Source organism: Oncorhynchus keta, chromosome 3 (assembly GCF_023373465.1).
Source record: "Oncorhynchus keta strain PuntledgeMale-10-30-2019 chromosome 3, Oket_V2, whole genome shotgun sequence".
Taxonomy (NCBI): domain Eukaryota; kingdom Metazoa; phylum Chordata; class Actinopteri; order Salmoniformes; family Salmonidae; genus Oncorhynchus; species Oncorhynchus keta.
Window position 1 is genome coordinate 28,522,531 of NC_068423.1, and position 20,219 is coordinate 28,542,749.

At 42.2% G+C, this 20,219-nt stretch overlaps 1 protein-coding gene across 1 annotated transcript in view; it reads left to right on the forward strand.

Annotated features, from left to right (window-relative positions):
• The first annotated feature begins 2,987 nt into the window (after positions 1-2,987).
• Positions 2,988-20,219, forward strand: part of LOC118379311 (calpain-2 catalytic subunit-like) — a 42,886-nt gene continuing 25,654 nt past the window's right edge. Inside the window, exons 1-8 of the mRNA XM_052495462.1 lie at positions 2,988-3,633; positions 3,716-3,960; positions 9,871-9,940; positions 13,913-14,031; positions 14,453-14,586; positions 15,724-15,892; positions 15,968-16,051; positions 19,787-19,872. Of these exons, the coding sequence (XP_052351422.1) occupies positions 3,724-3,960; positions 9,871-9,940; positions 13,913-14,031; positions 14,453-14,586; positions 15,724-15,892; positions 15,968-16,051; positions 19,787-19,872 (899 nt within the window). The 5' untranslated portion in view covers positions 2,988-3,633; positions 3,716-3,723. The remainder of the gene's footprint in view (positions 3,634-3,715; positions 3,961-9,870; positions 9,941-13,912; positions 14,032-14,452; positions 14,587-15,723; positions 15,893-15,967; positions 16,052-19,786; positions 19,873-20,219) is intronic.

The following is a 20,219-nucleotide window of genomic DNA, read 5'->3' on the forward strand; positions in this document are numbered from 1 at the left end:
AAAATCAGTGTCCGACGTCAACAATGATCTTGTGGCTGAATGGAAGCAAGACCCCCGCAACAATGTTCCAACATCTAGTGGAAAACCTTCCCAGAAGAGAGGCTGTTATAACAGCAAATGGAGGGGGATCAACTCCATGCTAGCCTTAACAAGAAGGCTAGCACTGAAGGCTAGCACTGGAGGCTAGCACTGAAGGCTAGCACTGGAGGCTAGAACTGGAGGCTAGCACTTGAGGCTAGCACTGGAGGCTAGCACTGATGGCTAGCACTGAAGGCTAGCACTGGAGGCTAGCACTGGAGGCTAGCACTTGAGGCTAGCACTGGAGGCTAGCACTGGAGGCTAGCACTGATGGCTAGCACTGAAGGCTAGCACTGAATGCTGGCACTGGAGTTCTATTAGCTTTATTTAACACTAACTGAAGTGTATTTAGTGTTGTCTAATCTACAAGTGACAAATCCATGGATTAGTTTTCCGGATCATTTTTTGGGGGGAGAAAAAGTTTGATATTTTTTTTTGCAAATGGTACGAAGATGGAAAAAGGCTGCTCTTGAAATGTTTTTTGATATGTTCGTCAAAAGAGAGATCAGGGTGTTCACAGTTTTATTTGAGACGACTGTACAACCATCAAAATAAAATTTGGGTCGGAAGGTAGCATAGTGGTTAGAGCGTTGGGTCAGTAACTGAAAGGTTGCTAGATCGAATCCCTGAGCTGACAAGGTAAAAATCTGTTGTTCTGCCCCTGAACAAGGCAGTTAAACCACAGTTTCTAGACTGTCATTGAAAATAAAAATGTATTCTTAACTGACTTGCTTGGTTAAATGAAAGATAAAGAAATGGTCAGATCCAACAGCAGGTTTCTTGGGACCTAGAACTAGCATCTCTGTTTTGTCCTAGTTTAAAAGTTAAACATTTGCCATCATCCACTTCCTTATGTCTGAAACACAGGCTTCCAGGGTAGGCAATTTGGGGGTTTCACCATGTTTCATCGAAATGTACTGTGTGTTTTGTGTTGCCCGCATAGCAGTGAAAGTCTCTACAGTCTACAGTTCCACTGACCGTTCCCAGGAGCACAACAACAAAAACAATAACAACAGCAAAAACTACAACATCAACAACTACAACAACAACAACAACAACAGCAAGAACAACTACAACAACAACTACAACTTCAACAACAACAACAGCAAGAACAACTACAACAACAACTACAACAACTACAACAACTACAACAACAACTACAACAACAGCAAGAACAACAACAAGTACAACTACAACAACAACTACAACAACAACTACAACAACAGCAACAACAACAACAACAACAGCAAGAAAAACAACAAGAACAACAGAAACAACAGCAACAACTACAACAACAGCAACATAACTACAACAACTACAACAACTACAACTTCAACAACAACTACAACAACAACAACAACAACAGCAAGAACAACAACAAGTACAACTACAACAACAACTACAACCACTACAACAACAGCAACAACAACAACAACAACAACAACAACTACAACAACAGCAACAACAACAACAACAACAACAACAACAACAGCAGCAACAACAGCAACAACAACATCAACAGCAACAACAACAACAACAACAGCAGCAACAACAGCAACAACAACAACAACAGCAAGAACAACTACAACAACAACAGCAAGAACAACAACAACAACAACAACAACAGCAGCAACTACAACAACAACAACAACAACAACAACAACTACAACTACAACAACGACAAGAACAACTACAACAACAACAACAACAACAACAGCAGCAACTACAACTACAACAAGAACAACAACAACAGCAACTACAACAACAACTACAACAACAACAACTACAACAGCAGCAACTACAACAACAACAACAACAACAACTACAACTACAACAACTACAAGAACAACAACAACAACAACAACAACAACTACAACTACAACAACTACAAGAACAACTACAACAACAACAACAACAACAGCAGCAACTACAACAAGAACAACAACAACAGCAACTACAAGAACAACAACAACAACAACTACAACTACAACAACTACAAGAACAACTACAACAACAACAACAACAACAACAGCAGCAACTACAACAAGAACAAGAACAACAGCAACTACAACAACAACAACTACAACAACTACAAGAACAACTACAACTACAACTACAACAAGAACAACAACAACAGCAACTACAACAACTACAACTACAACAACTACAAGAACAACTACAACAACAACAACAACAACAACAACAACAAGTACAACAGCAACTACAACAACTACAACTACAACAACTACAAGAACAACTACAACAACTAAAACTACAACAAAAACAACAACAACAACAAGTACAACAACAACAACAACTACAACAACAACTACAGTAACCAGGATTCTTGTTTGAGAAGTATATATATATATATATTTCCCACAGAAATCAAGGTGTGTGTGTGTGTGTGTGTGTGTGTGTGTGTGTGTGTGTGTGTGTGCGTGCGTGTGCGCGCGTGTGTGTGTCCATCCATGGGGAAAGAGGAAATTAGACCCAACCCATATCAGTCATATTTTACTTGCAAAACTAGACCAGGTACACCACTGTCCCTTCGTCCAGGAACCTTCTCTCTCCTCACCACACACACACACACACACACACACACACACACACACACACACACACACACACACACACACACACACACACACACACACACACACACACACACACACACACACACACACACACACACACACACACATTCTCGTGACAGTAGATCATTAGCTGGAGGAAGGATCAGGTTACTTGGGCTGTAGGTGTGGTTACTGTTTTGCTCTCTCTCTCTCTCTCTCTCTCTCTCTCTCTCTGTCTCTCTCTCTCTCTCTCTCTCTCTCTCTCTCTCTCTCTCTCTCTCTCTCAATTCAATTCAAGGGCTTTATTGGCATGGGAAACATGTGTTAACATTGCCAAAGCAAGTGAGGTAGACAACATCTCTCTCTCTCTCTCTCTCTCTCTCTCTGTGTGTGTGTATTTCTGCTGAGGTTAGGGCCAGAGTCAGGTAGGTGGCCGCCAGGTAGCTCTGTTGTTTGATGTGGCCTGATGCTGTTGTCTTGTCTGCTTGAATTCCATCAGCACACCTGTCCTCCTATCCACCAGGCTCCTCCCCTAGCTCGGGGCTTCTGCCTCCTGCCTTTCTGTTAGCTGGTTTAGTATAAAGGAGAAGGACAGAGAACCAGAGGTATTTGTGTTTGTGTGTGAGATTGTAATCATTCCATAGGACACTAAAACTTCTTCATCACAAAACGACTCCAGTCTACTGCACCCCCCCCCACCCCCACCCACACACACACACATTAATCACACCTTCAGTCTCCAGACGCTAGACTCCACAGTCTCTTCAGCAACACTGACTGTCCCCAGGAGCCTGGACACTAAACAACAACTATTACAGCAACTCGGATTGCATCCGGGGATTCAACACAGCAACCTAGCCTCTGACTCAGTCCTTATACAGCTCAGCGGACTGTTCCCAGGAGTCAAGAGTCAGGATAACATCCAAGGATCTCACCGGTCTCCACAGCAAAACCCAGCGACACACAACAACAAATCCAGGTCGGTTTTCATCCAGGCAGCGATAACAAACTACAACCTCTATCTTTAGTCTCCTTGGACTCACTGTTCTCCCCACTTCTAGGCTCCAGGATGACGTCGATGGCAGGTCGGCTGGCCCGTCAGCAGGAGAGGGAAAACGGTGTTGGATCCAACCAGCAGGCGGTAAAGTTCCTCCAGCAGGACTATGAAATGCTGCTTCAGGGCTGTCTGGAGTCCGGGAAGCTGTTCCAGGATGCCTCCTTCCCAGCAGAGAGCAAGTCTCTAGGGTACAAAGAGCTGGGGAAGTACTCATCCAAGACCAAGGGGCTGATGTGGAAGAGACCCACGGTAAGAGAGCTCTTTTTGATTCCACATACAGTCTAGAATCTAGATGTACAACGACCAGATGTCTGGCTTTGACTACCAGGGTCTTTGTCGGGTTTAATTTGAAGCAGGGAAACATGTATTGTTATCAGGTCGCAATTGTAAATGAGAACTTGTTCTCAACTTGCCTACCTGGTTAAATAAAGGTGAAATAAAATTAAAAAAAAAAAATTTGTGAGATGTATCAGTTTATCAGTGTGTTATATTTTTTGTATATAATGAAAATAATACTCAGTGTCAAGATTACAATTCATTGGAGATGTAAGCTTGTCACTACAAAGGGTGCTGAGTAGAACCATATATGGTTTGTCCCCATAGCAGAACCATTTAAGGGTCTAGAACTCTCTAAGTAGGGTTCTTCATAGAACCCGCTGTACCTAGAATCTTTTATGAAGGGTTCTAGGCAGAATGGTTTGACCAAGAACTCTTTAACTTTAAAGGGTTCTTCCTAGAACCCTTTATGAATGGTTCCACCAGCCAAATTAGCCTTTAAAATGTAATTCTTTACAACAATACATTATGGTCTAGTTATACCCTAACCAAGTGGTGTTAGGAAACTCCTGGTTTTACACATCAGGCTTGTAAATCACATCATGCTGGCTTGCACAGTGATGTGTAGTTTCTATTGGAATCTAGCGAGATCAAGGATATTCAACAATTGTAACTTTTAATCACTTGCAACCTGCATTCAGATTGACGTGAAGATGGCTGTGCGAAAAGGTTATGCTATTTATCTTTGTGTAGCATGAGGTTAATCAACCGATCAATGTACAAACGTAAATATTGAAACAATTCTGAAAATCGATCTGCAATAGAGCATGCTGGGAAACATGATAATAGTTGGTGGGCGTGGTTTTGAGTGCTTGACTCAACACAGAGTAAAAATGACACGGTCCGACTCAACTCTGGTTATTAACAACAGCACAAAAAAACAACACTAAGGTTATTTTACACCATTGAGTGTTAAGTTAATTAAGTTAATTAAAAAGTTAAGTTCATTTATCTCCTGAATTATCACGAGAAATATTACACTGAAAAACCAATGCTTTGTTAAACTGGACAATTTGCTGTGTACCGTATACAACACACTGCTGGTTCATACTCCCTTCTATTCTCCTACTCTCTGCTCAATAAAATCACAGAAAATACTACTTTGAAAGACAGAAATCATGGCAAAAAATATAAATTGTCAGTACTGTATATGTCAAATGATTAAGGGAATACCAGACACATGTACTGTACATTTATCCCCCAGATAGGCACTGTTTAAAATATTCTCACACCTATCTTTAAAAATAAATAAATGGATCATATTACTCAATCTGTCGATGTTAACATTTAAATACTGAAGTAAACACTTCATGGTAAGGCTCTATTTAAAAGAAAGAAAAGTTATACAATGAAAAATTATTTTTCAGAATCAGAAGGGTTCTATAAAGGGTTCTAATCCGTCACACAGAACCCTTTCTTTAAAAATGTTTTCAAAATGAGGATGGTTTCTAGCTGATACTCTTTGCCTTTACAAATAACTATTTCAGAACCCTGTTTCCAAAAAAAGGGTTCTTCTAATGAAAACGGTTCTTGAAGGAAATCATATTTTTTTTCCCCTAAGTGTGTGTCAAGAAGTACTGTCCCAGAGGAAAACGAGGTGGTTATTGCTGTTGTACAGTACTGACATCATGTCAACCCAAACATCTTTGTCAGTTACAATACACAAGCACAGTCACCTTTTAAAAGGCACCTTGGTGCAGGAAATGAAATGTACACTGAATGCTGTCCTGGGGATATAACTGCCCAGGTGTAGAACAATAGAAACACAACACAACGTATTATAATGGTAACCAGAGCTTTAGAGACATGGGCGGTGGGCGCTGGTCCATTTGTTGACACTTGTTCTACTTTCTGTTGGACTGATCTCATTTTGATTGTGTTTTAGGGTTAGGATGTCCTATGACACACACAAAGACCACAACATAGCCTCTCCTCTGAGTCTAAAGATTATTATCATTATAATAAAATAAAAAAATGTTTTACCTGTATTTATCTAGGCAAGTCAGTTCAGAACAAATTCGTATTTACAATGAGGAACCTACCAAAAGGGGATTCAAAAATAGATTAAAAATATAGGACAAAACACACATCACGACAAGAGAGACAACACAACACAACATAAAGAGAGACCTAAGACAACAACATAGCATGGTAGCAACACAACATGACAACAACATGGTAGCAGCACAACATGGTACAAACATTATTGGGCACAGACAACTGCACAAAGGGCAAGAAGGTAGAGACAACAATACATCACGCAAAGCAGCCACAACTGTCAGTAAGAGTGTCCATGATTGAGTTTTTGAATGAAGAGATTGAGATAAAACTGTCCAGTTTGAGTGTTTGTTGCAGCTCGTTCCAGTCGCTAGCTGCAGTGAACTGAAAAGAAGAGCGACCCAGAGATGTGTGAGCTTTGGGGACCTTTAACAGAATGTGACCGGCAGAACGGCTGTTGTATGTGAATGATGACGACTGCAGTAGATATCTCAGATAGGGGGGAGTGAGGCCTAAGAGGGTTTTATAAATAAGCATCAACCAGTGGGTCTTGCGATGGGTATACAGAGATGACCAGTTTACAGAGGAGTATAGAGTGCAGTGATGTGTCCTATAAGGAGCATTGGTGGTAAATCTGATGGCCGAATGGTAAAGAACATCTAGTCGCTCGAGAGCATCATTACCTGTCGATCTATAAATAATGTCTCCGTAATCTAGCATGGGTAGGATGGTCATCTGAATCAGAGTTAGTTTGGCAGCTGGGGTGAAAGAGGAGCGTTTACGATAGAGGATACCAAATCTAGATTTAACCTTAGTCTGGAGCTTTGATATGTGCTGAGAGAAGGACAGTGTACCGTCTAGCCCAACTCCCAAGTACTTGTATGAGGTGACTACCTCAAGCTCTAAACCCTCAGAGGTAGTAAACACACTGGTGGGGAGAGGGGCATTCTTCTTACCAAACCACATGACCTTTGATTTGGAGATATTCAGAACAATGTTAAGGGCAGAGAAAGATTGATGGACACTAAGAAAGCTTTGTTATAGAGCGTTTAACACAAAATCCTGGGAGGGGCCAGCTGAGTATATGACTGCCTAATTTGCATTTAAATGGATGAGAGCGCTTCTTAGTGCCTGAGCTATGTTGTTGATGTAAATTGAGAAGAGCGTGGGGACTAGGATCGAGCCTTGGGGTACTCCCTTGGTGACAGGCCGTGGCTGAGACAGCAGATTGTTTTTACTTTATACACTGCACTCTTTGAGAGAGGTAGTTAGCAAACCAGGCCAAAGACCCCTCAGAGACACCAATACTCCTTAGCCTGCCCACAAGAATGGAAGGGTCTACCGTATCAAATGCTTTGGCCAAGTCCATAAAAATAGCAGCACAACAGTGCTTAGAATCAAGGGCAATGGTGACATCATTGAGGACCTTTAAGGTTGCAGTGACACATCCATACCCTGAGCGGAAACCAGATTGCACACCCGACAGAATATTATAGATGTCAAGAAAGCCAGTCAGTTGATTATTGACAAGTTTTTTTTCAACACTTTTGATAAACAGGGCAAAATAGAATCTAATAGATTAGATCAAAAGGGGATTTTGTCAACTCATTGTTTACTCAGCTGACTAGACCAGAGAGTGTTATCAGCATGCTGCACTCTGAAAAAGCCAATTTAACCCATTTCTTAATCAGCATCATTCTGTGAGTTGAGTGGACTTCAAGAATTTGAGCTAATGTTTGTTTAAAGCCTGTTGAGTCAATTTACAAATTCATGTTTGCCTTTGGAAGGCAACACCGTACGATGGTTCCGCTACATGCCCAAATGTTGACTAAACTAAACCTTACGATTGCACGTTGAATCAATAAACTGAATTTGAAGAAGCTTGTTGAGTAAAGATACAAATGTATATTTTCTCAAAACCAATCAAACCACACACCCATTATTATCATATTTCCCAGCATGCTCTATTGCATGTTGATTTGCATGAATGATTCTTTTCAACACCATGTACACTGATTGGCTGATTAATCCTATGCTACACAAACATAAATAACAGCCATTTTCTTCTAAATGAATCAAATTTCTGCGCCCGTTGCTAAGGTGACTGTTCCAGTTTATATGATTTAGGTAGCCTAACTAATCACTTTCCCCCTTGGCAGTCATTCCCAATGCATGTTCATTACAAGTTTCTTAAAAAGTACCTTGAAGAATAAACTAAAAGAGATAAAAGTTCCAGTTGTTGGCTATTCTAACTCTGGCTGCATTCTAATAGGAATTACACATCACTTTTCCAAGCCAGAATAATGTAACTTGTAGGCTTTATGTGGCCTGTAAACCAGGAGTTTCAGACAACTGTGTTAGGGTGTAAACCAGGGTGTAACGAGGCCCTCAAAGAAAGACCTTTTGATGTATGTATTGTCTGTATACAGAGGTCACTGTGGTGTTATTGCCCCCATGGCTGAGCAGGCCATTTCGAAACTTCAATGATTCAATCTGACTTTTTCCGCCTTGCAGAAAGCCTTTGTTGAGCTTAAATTAGTACTTAATCAAGGTAAAAACAAGTATGTTATTTTATAAATCTCGTAGAAATGTATCTGATGATTTATGCATACTTACATTGGATGGGGCTCTTATTGATCGTGTCCCAGATTTGATCATTTCTAGGCATCTGGATCGATGATAGACTTTCCGTCAAAACCATGTTGATGACTTAGTTAAGAATTACAATGTGCCTTTTTAATAGGAATGGGTCCTGCCTTTAGTTAAATAGTAGAAAACAAATAATTCAGTTCGACATTCATTGCGGTCTTCGACGATGGCGATATCGTCTCTCTGAATGCGTCTGCCTCTCTATTGAAGTCTCTGGGTTTATCACAGTATCACTACGCTCTGTATCAGTGTTCCACAATTATAAAAGCCCCATTGCATAAACTACCGACCACGTCTCTGTTAACCTTCAGAAATACAAGCTATCAGATACGATCTCGGGAATTACTCATTCCAGAGATCCCTTCTAGAGATCCCTTCTAGAGATCCCTTCCAGAGATCCCTTCTAGAGATCCCTTCGAGGTAAATCTGCCTTGAGCTATTTTGCACATGGCTTGTGGATTGGTCTCTGAAGCAGTCCAGACGGCTATGTGAGGACCTCCTTAAGGAAGAATTTGTTACATTTTTTATGATTCTATGATTGATCTTATGTTTTCGGGGGGAGGGGGGGGTGTTTGTGTTTTTTCGCTGGCTTATATATTTGAATGTGAACTATATATTTGAACTAGACCCATGTCTTCTAACTTGCTCCAGATCTTTGCTGTAACTGAGAATGTATTCTCAGTCAACTCACACTGGTTAAATATAGAAAACTTTAACAAACATACATTATTCATAAATAGTTTAATTTCACACTGGGAAAATAATGCAAATAAGGTAGAATAAATTCTCAAGTTGAATTGTACGTTCACACTAAAAATTCTAAATTGAGTGAACATACAGTTGAGCTTGAAAATGGATGTTGGTTCAAACTACAGTTTGTGCCCAAATGTCAAGTAAACTCACAATCCTATTTGCAGCAGGTTTAACAAATAGATTCCTCTGTTCTCTCTCATGCGTTTTGCTGTAGGACTTATCTGAACTTAACTTATCATACGACGTTTTGCTGTAGGACTTATCTGAACTTAACTTATCATACGACGTTTTGCTGTAGGACTTATCTGAACTTAACTTATCATACGACAATGCTCCTCAATCATGTACAATTATATGAATTAACAAATGAATTTACTGTGTAAACAAAGGAATTCTTCTGCCTCTCACATGTGACTGCTGTAGGAGTTGTGCTCAAACCCCAAATTCATTGACGATGGAGCCACCAGGACTGATATCTGCCAAGGAGATCTGGGTAAGCATATTTCACAAAGAGAAGGGGTGTTGCTGTAAATACTGCTAATCCCAAGATCCTCCTCCCACTACTTCTGGCTTTGTGTCCACCAACAGACAGTGAAGGAGACTACAACATATGTTTGTCTACAGATATATTGCAGAAGAGTATAATCTTTGTCTGTAGATGTATTAAACGTAGGGCATATATTTGTTCTGTTATGTATTACAGTTTTGTTTTCAATCGCTTTGGTGCCAGTATGTAGTGCAATTTACACAATTAAATGTTCGTAGTACAAAACTCAAAACAGATCATTAAAAAAAGCTAATTTTCAATTGACACACAAAATCACAGTCACTTTTCCACAAAAATGAATCAGTGTTTCATCTAGAAATCACATTGAAATACATATAAAGGAATTGCTTTTCACAATGCTCACGTTGCCTATGATATGATAATCTTCTCCTTTGAATGGCGCTGGAGGAGATGGCTACCATTTTATGGGCTCCTAACAATTGTGCTATTCTGTGTTTAGTTGTTTTTTGGCGTTGTTTGTAACTTATTTTGTACATAGTGATTCTGCCACCGTCTCATATGAACGAAAAGAGCTTCTGGATATCAGAGCAGCGATGACTCACCTCAGACTGGAAAACCATTTTTTTCTTTAACGAGTCGGACGTGAAGGATTTACTCAAGATACCCGACCAGGCCCAAATACCCGTCATTCGCATGAAGAGAAGACGCCATTACAGAGGACGCAGGTCAGGGTGCCTTGTGAGAAATCCGTCGGAGAACTCACCTCTACCATCCGTCCTTTTGGCCAATGTGCAATCATTTGAGAATAAACTGTATGAGTTCCGTTCAAGACTATCCTACCAACGGGACATTAAAAACGGTAACATCTTATGTTTCACCGAGTCGTGGCAGGACGACAACAAGGATAACATACAGCTGGCTGGGTTTTCGGTCCATCGGCAAGATAGAACAGCTGCCTTCCATAAGACGAGGGGTGGAGGTCTGTATCTATTGGTCAATAACAGCTGGTGCACCAAATCTAAAATTAAGGAAGTCTGGAGGTTTTTCTCGCCTGAGGTAGTGTATCTCATGATAAGCTGTAGACCACACTATTTACCAAGAGAGTTTTCATCGTTATAATTCGTATCTGTCTATTTACCACCACAAACCGATGTTGACACTAAGACCGCATTCAAAGAGCTGTATAAAACTATTAGCAAACTATTTACATTTGCCTGATGTAAAAACAGGGTTTTGCCTGATGTGGAAACAGTGTATTGCCTGATGTGGAAACAGTATATTGCCTGATGTGGAAACAGTATATTGCCTGATGTGGAAACAGTGTATTGCCTGATGTGGAAACAGGGTATTGCCTGATGTGGAAACAGTGTATTGCCTGATGTGGAAACAGTGTATTGCCTGATGTGGAAACAGGGTTTTGCCTGATGTGGAAACAGTGTATTGCCTGATGTGGAAACAGTATATTGCCTGATGTGGAAACAGTATATTGCCTGATGTGGAAACAGTGTATTGCCTGATGTGGAAACAGTATATTGCCTGATGTGGAAACAGTATATTGCCTGATGTAGAAACAGGGTATTGCCTGATGTGGAAACAGTATATTGCCTGATGTGGAAACAGTGTATTGCCTGATGTGGAAACAGTATATTGCCTGATGTGGAAACAGTATATTGCCTGATGTAGAAACAGTATATTGCCTGATGTGGAAACAGTGTATTGCCTGATGTGGAAACAGTGTATTGCCTGATGTGGAAACAGTGTATTGCCTGATGTGAAAACAGGGTATTTCCTGATGTGAAAACAGTGTTGGCGATGTTGGCACTAAGACCGCATTCAAAGAGCTGTATAAAACTATTAGCAAACTATTTACATTTGCCTGATGTGGAAACAGTGTATTGCCTGATGTGGAAACAGTATATTGCCTGATGTGGAAACAGTATATTGCCTGATGTGGAAACAGGAAATTGCCTGATGTGGAAACAGTGTATTGCCTGATGTGGAAACAGTATATTGCCTGATGTGGAAACAGGAAATTGCATGATGTGGAAACAGTGTATTGCCTGATGTGGAAACAGTGTATTGCCTGATGTGGAAACAGTATATTGCCTGATGTGGAAACAGGAAATTGCCTGATGTGGAAACAGTGTATTGCCTGATGTGGAAACAGTATATTGCCTGATGTGGAAACAGGAAATTGCATGATGTGGAAACAGTGTATTGCCTGATGTGGAAACAGTGTATTGCCTGATGTGGAAACAGTATATTGCCTGATGTGGAAACAGTATATTGCCTGATGTGGAAACAGTATATTGCCTGATGTGGAAACAGTATATTGCCTGATGTGGAAACAGTGTATTGCCTGATGTGAAAACAGTATATTGCCTGATGTGGAAACAGTATATTGCCTGATGTGGAAACAGGGTATTATTGCCTGATGTGAAAACAGTATATTGCCTGATGTAAAAACAGTGTATTGCCTGATGTGGAAACAGTATATTGCCTGATGTGGAAACAGTATATTGCCTGATGTGGAAACAGTGTATTGCCTGATGTGGAAACAGGGTATTGCCTGATGTGGAAACAGTGTATTGCCTGATGTGGAAACAGTGTATTGCCTGATGTGGAAACAGTGTATTGCCTGATGTGAAAACAGTGTATTGCCTGATGTAGAAACAGTGTATTGCCTGATGTGGAAACAGTGTATTGCCTGATGTGGAAACAGTATATTGCCTGATGTAAAAACAGTGTATTGCCTGATGTAAAAACAGTGTATTGCCTGATGTGGAAACAGTATATTGCCTGATGTGGAAACAGTATATTGCCTGATGTGGAAACAGGGTATTGCCTGATGTGGAAACAGTGTATTGCCTGATGTGGAAACAGTATATTGCCTGATGTGGAAACAGTATTTTGCCTGATGTGGAAACAGTATATTGCCTGATGTGGAAACAGTATATTGCCTGATGTGGAAACAGTATATTGCCTGATGTGGAAACAGTGTATTGCCTGATGTGGAAACAGTATATTGCCTGATGTGGAAACAGTATATTGCCTGATGTGGAAACAGTATATTGCCTGATGTGGAAACAGTATATTGCCTGATGTGGAAACAGGAAATTGCCTGATGTGGAAACAGTGTATTGCCTGATGTGGAAACAGGGTATTTATTGCCTGACGTGGAAACAGTGTGTTGCCTGATGTGGAAACAGGGTATTATATACTGTAATTGACAGTACTGTAGCGTATTACATTCAAATGACTTTGATGACTAAAATCTTTGATGACTAAAATCAATTTTCTCGTGGCATTTCACAGTAAACGTTTTATTTTGGATCAGTGATTGTGTGGTGAAGAAAACAAAATGAATTAATGCACAATAATATTATTATATGATTATTATATTATTATATTATATTATTATATTATATTATTATATTATATTATTATATTATTATATTATATTATTATATGATATTATTATATTATTATTATATTATATTATTATATTATATTATTATTATATTTATAATAATATTATATTGAATATGAGACTGCGTTGCAAAGTGGCGTCCGTTTCGCGTTGTGTACTCAGAGTGTTAAAACTTCAAACACATACTTTATGAAAATTACACCAACGGTTGTATTTACTCTCCTGTGTGGGGTTCCCTCCCTGTCTTGTCAATATCGCTGAGGTGTTTCCACTGTTACAGGATGCTTGTTGTATGCGGTAATCTGGCAGAACCAGACGAGTGTGTCTCTGAATATTGCATACAGTACTACAAGACTGGCACACGTATAATATATATATATATTTATATTTATGTTTTATATATAATATATATATGTGTGTGTGTGTGTGTGTGTGTGTGTGTGTGTGTGTGTGTGTGTGTGTGTGTGTGTGTGTGTGTGTGTGTGTGTGTGTGTGTGTGTGTGTGTGTGTGTGTGTGTTTATTACAGGGGACTGTTGGCTGCTGGCTGCTATTGCATCACTGACCCTGGACGAGAGAGTGCTGGCCAGGGTCGTTCCTCCTGAACAGAGCTTCACTGACCGCTACGCTGGCATCTTTCACTTCCAGGTCAGGGGGTCAGGGGTCACGGGTAGGGGTCAAAGGTTTTAACATTTAGTTTTCCCCAATCCTCAACACTCTCCATTCTTTGACATTTACATATTGTTCATTGAGCAAACACTCTTATCCAGGGGCAACTTGAATTCAACTAAGGTAGATAAAACAGTCACATACAGTATGTCAGGCATTGCTAGTGTGAGAAAGACAAGTACACATGTTTTTCCAAGATCCTTAGTGAATTGTCCCTTTAATTTCTGTCATAGGGGACTTGTTTTACGCCTACTTTACACCTGTGGAAGTTAGATCGTTTCTAGGTTTAGAGACGGTTGTAGTGTCCAGTATGCTTTCCCCATGTTCTGCCATGTGATTCACTCTCTTTGTGACACGTCGAGACATTCCATGGAATGTTGTCTGTTGTGGTCCTCTTCAGTTCTGGCAGTTTGGTGAGTGGGTGGACGTGGTGATTGACGACCGGCTGCCCACCAGAGATGGAAAGCTGCTGTTTGTTCACTCAGCCGAGGGCTCTGAGTTCTGGAGCGCCCTGCTGGAGAAGGCCTACGCCAAGTAAGATACAGCACCATAGTACCTACATGGTTTATGCTAAGATACATGGTTTATGCTAAGATACAGTACTGTAATACATACATGGTTTATGCTAAGACACAGCACCATAATACATACATGGTTTATGCTAAGACACAGCACCATAATACATACATGGTTTATGCTAAGATACAGCACCATAGTACATACATGGTTTATGCTAAGACACAGCACCATAGTACATGCATGGTTTATGCTAAGATACAGCACCATAGTACATACATGGTTTATGCTAAGACACAGCACCATAGTACATACATGGTTTATGCTAAGACACAGCACCATAATACATACATGGTTTATGCTAAGACACAGCACCATAGTACATACATGGTTTGTGCTAAGACACAGCACCAGGGGTGGCAGGTAGCCTAGTGGTTAGTGTGTTGGACTAGTATCCAAAAGGTTACAAGATCAAATCCCGAAGCTGATAAGGTAAAAATCTGTCCTTCTGCCCCCTGAACAAGACAGTTAACCCACTGTTCCTAGGCTGTCATTGACAATAAGAATTTGAAAGTAAGAACATAATGGCCTAGTTAAATAAATTGTGAATAATGATGAGACACAAATATCAAAAAGCGCTGTAATTTCTAAACTGTTCACCTGATATGGATGAAAATACCTTCAAATTAAAGCTGACAGTCTGACCTTTAACCTCATAGTCGTTATATAATTTCCGATCCAAAGTGCTGGAGTACAGAGCCAAAACAATATCAAACTTGTCACTGTCCCAATACATGTTGGACCTCACTGTGTCACTGAATATATTGTCTCTCTGTCTCAGGGTGAATGGATGCTATGAGTCTGAATATATTGTCTCTCTCTGTCTCAGGGTGAATGGATGCTATGAGTCTGAATATATTGTCTGTCTCTCTGTCTCTGTCTCAGGGTGAATGGATGCTATGAGTCTGAATATATTGTCTCTCTGTCTCTGTCTCAGGGTGAATGGATGCTATGAGTCTGAATATATTGTCTCTCTGTCTCTCTGTCTCAGGGTGAATGGATGCTATGAGTCTGAATATATTGTCTCTCTCTGTCTCTCTGTCTCAGGGTGAATGGATGCTATGGGTCTGAATATATTGTCTCTCTCTGTCTCAGGGTGAATGGATGCTATGAGGCTCTGTCAGGTGGCTCCACCACTGAGGGGTTTGAGGACTTCACAGGAGGGATAGCAGAGAACTACCAGTTGGACAAAGCTCCTCCTCACCTCTTCAAGATCATGGAGAAGGCTCTGGGCCTGGGCTCTCTACTGGGCTGTTCCATTGATGTAGGTTGGACTTAGATATTCAAATGGATTAATTGATTGATTTAGATACTAACATCACAATTGTTTATTTTTTAGATCACCAATTCCTATGAGACAGAGGCAGTGACAGCTCTTAAACTGGTGAAGGGACACGCATACTCTGTCACCGGTGCTGAAGAGGTAAAGTACCTACATATCACAGTGTACACACTGTACCAGCACCACTAACCCCAGGTTCATCTGTCTTTCTGATGGGCTCTAACCCCAGGATCATCTGTCTTTCTGATGGGGCTCTAAACCCAGGATCATCTGTCTTTCTGATGGGCTCTAACCCCAGGATCATCTGTCTTTCTGATGGGCTCTAACCCCAGGATCATCTGTCTTTCTGATGGGCTCTAACCCCAGGTTCATCTGTCTTTCTGATGGGCTCTAACGCCAGGTTCATCTGTCTTTCTGATGGGGCTCTAACCCCAGGATCATCTGTCTTTCTGATGGGGCTCTAACCCCAGGTTAATCTGTCTTTCTGATGGGCTCTAACCCCAGGTTTGTCTGTCTTTCTGATGGGGCTCTAACCCCAGGATCATCTGTCTTTCTGATGGGCTCTAACCCCAGGTTCATCTGTCTTTCTGATGGGTTCTAACCCCAGGTTCATCTGTCTTTCTGATGGGGCTCTAACCCCAGGTTCATCTGTCTTTCTGATGGGCTCTAACCCCAGGTTCATCTGTCTTTCTGATGGGGCTCTAACCCCAGGATCATCTGTCTTTCTGATGGGCTCTAACCCCAGGTTCATCTGTCTTTCTGATGGGCTCTAACCCCAGGTTCATCTGTCTTTCTGGTGGGCTCTAACCCCAGGTTCATCTGTCTTTCTGATGGGCTCTAACCCCAGGTTCATCTGTCTTTCTGATGGGCTCTAACCCCAGGTTCACCTGTCTTTCTGGTGGGGCTCTAACCCCAGGTTCATCTGTCTTTCTGATGGGCTCTAACCCCAGGATCATCTGTCTTTCTGATGGGCTCTAACCCCAGGATCATCTGTCTTTCTGATGGACTCTAACCCCAGGTTCATCTGTCTTTCTGATGGGCTCTAACCCCAGGATCATCTGTCTTTCTGATGGGGCTCTAACCCCAGGTTCATCTGTCTTTCTGATGGGCTCTAACCCCGGGATCATCTGTCTTTCTGAAGGGGCTCTAACCCCGGGGTTCATCTGTCTTTCTGATGGGCTCTAACCCCAGGTTCATCTGTCTTTCTGATGGGCTCTAACCCCAGGTTCATCTGTCTTTCTGATGGGGCTCTAACCCCAGGATCATCTGTCTTTCTGATGGGCTCTAACCCCAGGTTCATCTGTCTTTCTGGTGGGCTCTAACCCCAGGTTCATCTGTCTTTCTGATGGGCTCTAACCCCAGGTTCATCTGTCTTTCTGATGGGCTCTAACCCCAGGTTCACCTGTCTTTCTGGTGGGGCTCTAACCCCAGGTTCATCTGTCTTTCTGATGGGCTCTAACCCCAGGATCATCTGTCTTTCTGATGGGCTCTAACCCCAGGATCATCTGTCTTTCTGATGGACTCTAACCCCAGGTTCATCTGTCTTTCTGATGGGCTCTAACCCCAGGATCATCTGTCTTTCTGATGGGGCTCTAACCCCAGGTTCATCTGTCTTTCTGATGGGCTCTAACCCCAGGATCATCTGTCTTTCTGATGGGGCTCTAACCCCAGGTTCATCTGTCTTTCTGATGGGCTCTAACCCCAGGTTCATCTGTCTTTCTGATGGGCTCTAACCCCAGGATCATCTGTCTTTCTGATGGGCTCTAACCCCAGGTTCATCTGTCTTTCTGATGGGGCTCTAACCCCAGGTTCATCTGTCTTTCTGATGGGCTCTAACCCCAGGATCATCTGTCTTTCTGATGGGCTTTAACCCCAGGTTCATCTGTCTTTCTGATGGGCTCTAACCCCAGGTTCATCTGTCTTTCTGATGGGTTCTAAACCCAGGTTCATCTGTCTTTCTGATGGGCTCTAACCCCAGGATCATCTGTCTTTCTGATGGGCTCTAACCCCAGGTTCATCTGTCTTTCTGATGGGCTCTAACCCCAGGTTCATCTGTCTTTCTGATGGGGCTCTAACCCCAGGTTCATCTGTCTTTCTGATGGGGCTCTAACCCCAGGTTCATCTGTCTTTCTGATGGGCTCTAACCCCAGGTTCATCTGTCTTTCTGATGGGCTCTAACCCCAGGTTCATCTGTCTTTCTGATGTGGCTCTAACCCCAGGTTCATCTGTCTTTCTGATGGGGCTCTAACCCCAGGTTCATCTGTCTTTCTGATGGGCTCTAACCCCAGGATCATCTGTCTTTCTGATGGGCTCTAACCCCAGGATCATCTGTCTTTCTGATGGGCTCTAACCCCAGGATCATCTGTCTTTCTGATGGGCTCTAACCCCAGGATCATCTGTCTTTCTGATGGGGCTCTAACCCCGGGGTTCATCTGTCTTTCTGATGGGCTCTAACCCCAGGTTCATCTGTCTTTCTGATGGGATCTAACCCCAGGATCATCTGTCTTTCTGATGAGCTCTAACCCCAGGTTCATCTGTCTTTCTGATGGGCTCTAACCCCAGGTTCATCTGTCTTTCTGATGGGGCTCTAACCCCAGGTTCATCTGTCTTTCTGATGGGCTCTAACCCCAGGATCATCTGTCTTTCTGATGGGCTTTAACCCCAGGTTCATCTGTCTTTCTGATGGGCTCTAACCCCAGGTTCATCTGTCTTTCTGATGGGTTCTAAACCCAGGTCATCTGTCTTTTGATGGGCTCTAACCTCACGATCATCTGTCTTTCTGATGGGCTCTAACCCCAGGTTCATCTGTCTTTCTGATGGGCTCTAACCCCAGGTTCATCTGTCTTTCTGATGGGGCTCTAACCCCAGGTTCATCTGTCTTTCTGATGGGGCTCTAACCCCAGGTTCATCTGTCTTTCTGATGGGCTCTAACCCCAGGTTCATCTGTCTTTCTGATGGGCTCTAACCCCAGGTTCATCTGTCTTTCTGATGTGGCTCTAACCCCAGGTTCATCTGTCTTTCTGATGGGCTCTAACCCCAGGTTCATCTGTCTTTCTGATGGGCTCTAACCCCAGGATCATCTGTCTTTCTGATGGGCTCTAACCCCAGGTTCATCTGTCTTTCTGATGGGGCTCTAACCCCAGGTTCATCTGTCTTTCTGATGGGCTCTAACCCCAGGATCATCTGTCTTTCTGATGGGCTCTAACCCCAGGATCATCTGTCTTTCTGATGGGGCTCTAACCCCAGGATCATCTGTCTTTCTGATGGGCTCTAACCCCAGGTTCATCTGTCTTTCTGATGGGCTCTAACCCCAGGTTCATATGTCTTTCTGATGGGCTCTAACCCCGGGTTCATCTGTCTTTCTAATGGGCTCTAACCCCAGGTTCATCTGTCTTTCTGATGGGCTCTAACCCCAGGTTCATCTGTCTTTCTGATGGGCTCTAACCCCAGGTTCATCTGTCTTTCTGATGGGCTCTAACCCCAGGATCATCTGTCTTTCTGATGGGCTCTAACCCCAGGTTCATCTGTCTTTCTGATGGGCTCTAACCCCAGGTTCATCTGTCTTTCTGATGGGCTCTAACCCCAGGTTCATCTGTCTTTCTGATGGGCTCTAACCCCAGGTTCATCTGTCTTTCTGATGGGCTCTAACCCCAGGTTCATTTGTCTTTCTGATGGGCTCTAACCCCAGGTTCATCTGTCTTTCTGATGGGCTCTAACCCCATGTTCATCTGTCTTTCTGAATGGCACTTCTACCTTTTATGTCTTCCCTTGACTGTCCTACCCTTTCAATAAAACCACAAACATATGGGGGAAAAACACAGTACTGAGTGTGTTAAATAAGACCACAGGCCTAAATGAGTCCTGTTCTCAATCCAGGTCCATCTCCATGGAGACCCGGTCCAGCTGATTCGCATCAGGAACCCCTGGGGACAGGTGGAGTGGACTGGGCCCTGGAGTGATGGGTGAGGGAATGATCATGACTTCCAAGCAGCACACTGAAATAGACTACAAGACCAACAAGCTCTACAGCCTGGTCCCAGATCTGTTTGTGCTGTCTTGTCAACTTCAATGCTCATTGTCACCAAAGGAGTTGGCAAGACAGCACAAAGAGGTCTGGCACCAGGCTACGATATGCCCACTGTGTCCACAAGGAAGACCTACACCAAACAATATTGAGAGTGGAAAACTGCCCTACCAAGCACAAAGGCAGTAATGGCTAAATTGGTCCAAAAAGAGTCATTTTTGCTACATTAAATACATGTTTAATCACGTGGACAAGTATCCTGCGTCTATTGTATTGTGTTTAGGA